The sequence below is a fragment of the Camelina sativa genome, chromosome 19 (genome assembly GCF_000633955.1).
Source record: "Camelina sativa cultivar DH55 chromosome 19, Cs, whole genome shotgun sequence".
NCBI classification, from domain to species: Eukaryota; Viridiplantae; Streptophyta; class Magnoliopsida; order Brassicales; family Brassicaceae; genus Camelina; species Camelina sativa.
In genome coordinates this window covers 10,306,238-10,309,177 of record NC_025703.1, presented here as the reverse complement: position 1 = coordinate 10,309,177, position 2,940 = coordinate 10,306,238, and the positions used below count along the sequence as shown (strand labels likewise).

The window sequence follows — 2,940 nt, the reverse complement described above, 5'->3', positions numbered from 1 at the left end:
TGAGTCTAAAACCAATAGCTTATCATTTGAAATTGAAACATAGAGAAAGATTTGAAAACAAAGAAAAAGCCAATCATGAGTCTGAAACAGAGAAATGAAAACAAAGTAGAAGCAAATCCAACGAAAGTTTAAAACTTAAACACAAAGCCTAAAACTTAAACATTTTAAGTAAGCAAATTATGTCTTATTGTTTGGAACCCGTACCTAGGACAAACCAGATGGATAACCAAAAATACAACAGTAGAACCCACGTATGCTCTTGGATGCGACAAGAACAAGAATCACAAGATATTAAGGCAGTTTCGGTATAGTGAACTACTACTACCAAATTTACGATTTTAAGTCTGACTCATGGAGGGTATTAAATATCAACGAGAATACATACCTGTCTTGGCCCGGCACAACGTTGGATGGAAATACTTACTTTTTGACTAGAGAAGGGGGATATATGATCTGTTTTGATTTTACGACAGAGAGATTTGGACAACTTCTTTCTCTGCCGTTTGAGAATCTTAATGATGGCTCAGTACTGTTGTCTTGTGTCAAAGAAGAGAAACTCGCACTGTTGTTTCAAAACGATAAAACATTCACGGTGGATATTTGGATTACATCTAAGATAGAGCCTACTGCCGTGTCGTGGACCCCCTTCTTAGTTAATATTATTGGGACGTCCGTTGGTCTAGAATGCAGTTTCTTCATTGACGAGGCTAAGAAACTCGCTGTGGTTTTCGATTTATATAAAACAGATACTACTTCTTCTTACATCATTGGAGAGAATGGATTCTTGAAAGAAATAAATTTTGGAGGAAAAAAATATCAATATCATTTCCCACGTCTGTGCTCTTATTTCCCAAGCTCAGTGCAAATCAACCAAATTGCAAGTTGCAAAGGGGGAGAGAATAAGAGCAAGAGCAAGAGCAAAATGAAAGGGAAGAAGAGGGAAGGAGCTAACCAACAAGGTTTAACACTAAACCTGTCGAAAGGAAACAAGAAGATGACTACATTAGTCCAGTTTAATAGCTTGTTCTTTCATAATAGTTTCTTTTTTTCTTTCTTGCTTCTCTTTTCATTCGTTTTCTACCTTTTTCAATTTTAGTTTAATTATTTTATAGCTTATCAAAATAGAAGACAAAACGCTCTACTAATTTCTTCTTTATCCGAAAAGATACAAATTTATCAAAACAAAACAACATCCTCAGACTTCTTATTATTATTATTTTTTTTTGTGTTTGTTCGTTTGGGTAGCTTTATGTAGGTGGTGGCATGGGCAAAAAGAATATGAAAAAAAATAGTGAAAAGTCTCTCCTAGTGCAGAAACAAAGCTTCTAAATAATCATCAACATAAGCCAAGCAAGGCCAATAATCTGTTCTTATATGCACCAATGTGGATCCTTCCCCAACTTCCATTTCAAACAGCAGATGATATCTCGGCGGCAGAAACATCAACATCTTTACCTTTCCCATTTTCCCTCTGCTCCTCGTCATCGGAACCTCTTGGTCATCTCCATATCCAATGTATGTCAGACGAAGAGGGCCTCGGATTCCCACCGAGGATGATGAAGACTGCTCTGCATTTGCGTGATTCCCTTCTTCTTCTTCTTCCTTCCACACAATGTTCTCGATAATTCCTCCGTCTCTTACAATGTTTACAAGCTGGTCTCCGCTGATAGCCACCACAAAAGGCGCTAACCGAAGCTCGGTGGCCTGTATTACAGTTTCCGCTGGGACTTCAAGCAGTTTTACTGACCGAGTCCCGCTGACTGCTGCAGCGGTTTTCCCTCCTTTAAGTGCAAATGTTTCGTGCGCCGTGCTGGATGAAGAACCACACACTTCCCACAAAGCACTGAATAGATCAGAGTAGTAGCTTGGCATTGTATCTTCAGGTTCGCCAGGTGGAGCAAGAGCTTTTAGGAACATGTCTTCGATCCCCACAGGGACACTCTCGAGTTTTCCCTGAATCATCTGACCATTTTCTGCATTTGCTTCCACTGAAACCTCGACCAAACCTGGTGTAGGTTCTTTAGGTTCCAGTTCCACTGTCACAGGTGCTCCTCCTCTCAAGCAATCTTTCTCCTCCTCTTTCAGCGTGTTTTCTAACAGGACGATGTCTAAAGAAACTTCTTCGTTGGGTACATTGCTGTTCGAATGAGGCTCACCGAGAAGGAAAGGTATGCGGCATGAGGGGATAGAGCCATACGGAGCTGAAGATGAGAATTTGAGCACGCTCGCGAAAATCGCAGGAGGTGAGTCAACTTTCTCTAACTCGACATTCTGAGTTTCACTTCCCCATACACTGCTATATGGTTCAGCATCCAATCTCAAAGTACAGGTTATCCTAACCTTAATTCCAGGCATGTGTTTAAAATCAGGAATCACTGAGAAATACCTTCTTAATCTTTCTAGAATCTCTCCAATCTTTGAGTCCATTACCCTTAACGTAGGTTTTCCTGATTCAATTCTTCGAGCTTCTGGCAAAATCTGGAGTTCTTGACTGTCATCCGGCTCAACTTCATCTACCTCGATTTTGTTTTCTATAATGCTATATCCACCAGTTCCAACGGTTAGAGATGGTAGAGACAATGACCATGACTGTTTCACGAGTAGGGGCGTAACCCGTTCAAGAAGAATATAGGCTGAAAGGTTCCGAGATTTGCTAGGATCATGACGAAAACGAGGACTTTGAACACTAAAGAATGTAGAAGAATGAGCTGATGGAGAGACAGCATCTGCGGGCTTCAAAATGTTTTTAATTCTCTGTCCTGGTATACAGACCAGCATCCTCAAATATATCCTACAATGCACCAATTTAAGAGGCTGGGTCAACGCCATCACAAATTCATGGATTTTAGAAAGATTTGTTTACTCTGTGTCACGGTCATACCTAGCATTGTCTCGGACTTCCAGATCAGGGAAATAGAGACATGTGAGGGAAAGAAGGCG

General features: G+C 40.4%; 1 protein-coding gene across 1 annotated transcript in view; it reads right to left on the bottom strand.

Moving 5' to 3' along the window:
- The window catches only part of LOC104767661 (AP-5 complex subunit beta-1-like), a 5,881-nt gene continuing 4,123 nt past the window's right edge, over positions 1,183 to 2,940 (bottom strand). The window contains exons 4-5 of the mRNA XM_010491654.2: positions 2,882 to 2,934; positions 1,183 to 2,791 (exon numbers count right to left, since the gene is read on the bottom strand). Of these exons, the coding sequence (XP_010489956.1) occupies positions 1,306 to 2,791; positions 2,882 to 2,934 (1,539 nt within the window). The 3' untranslated portion in view covers positions 1,183 to 1,305. The remainder of the gene's footprint in view (positions 2,792 to 2,881; positions 2,935 to 2,940) is intronic.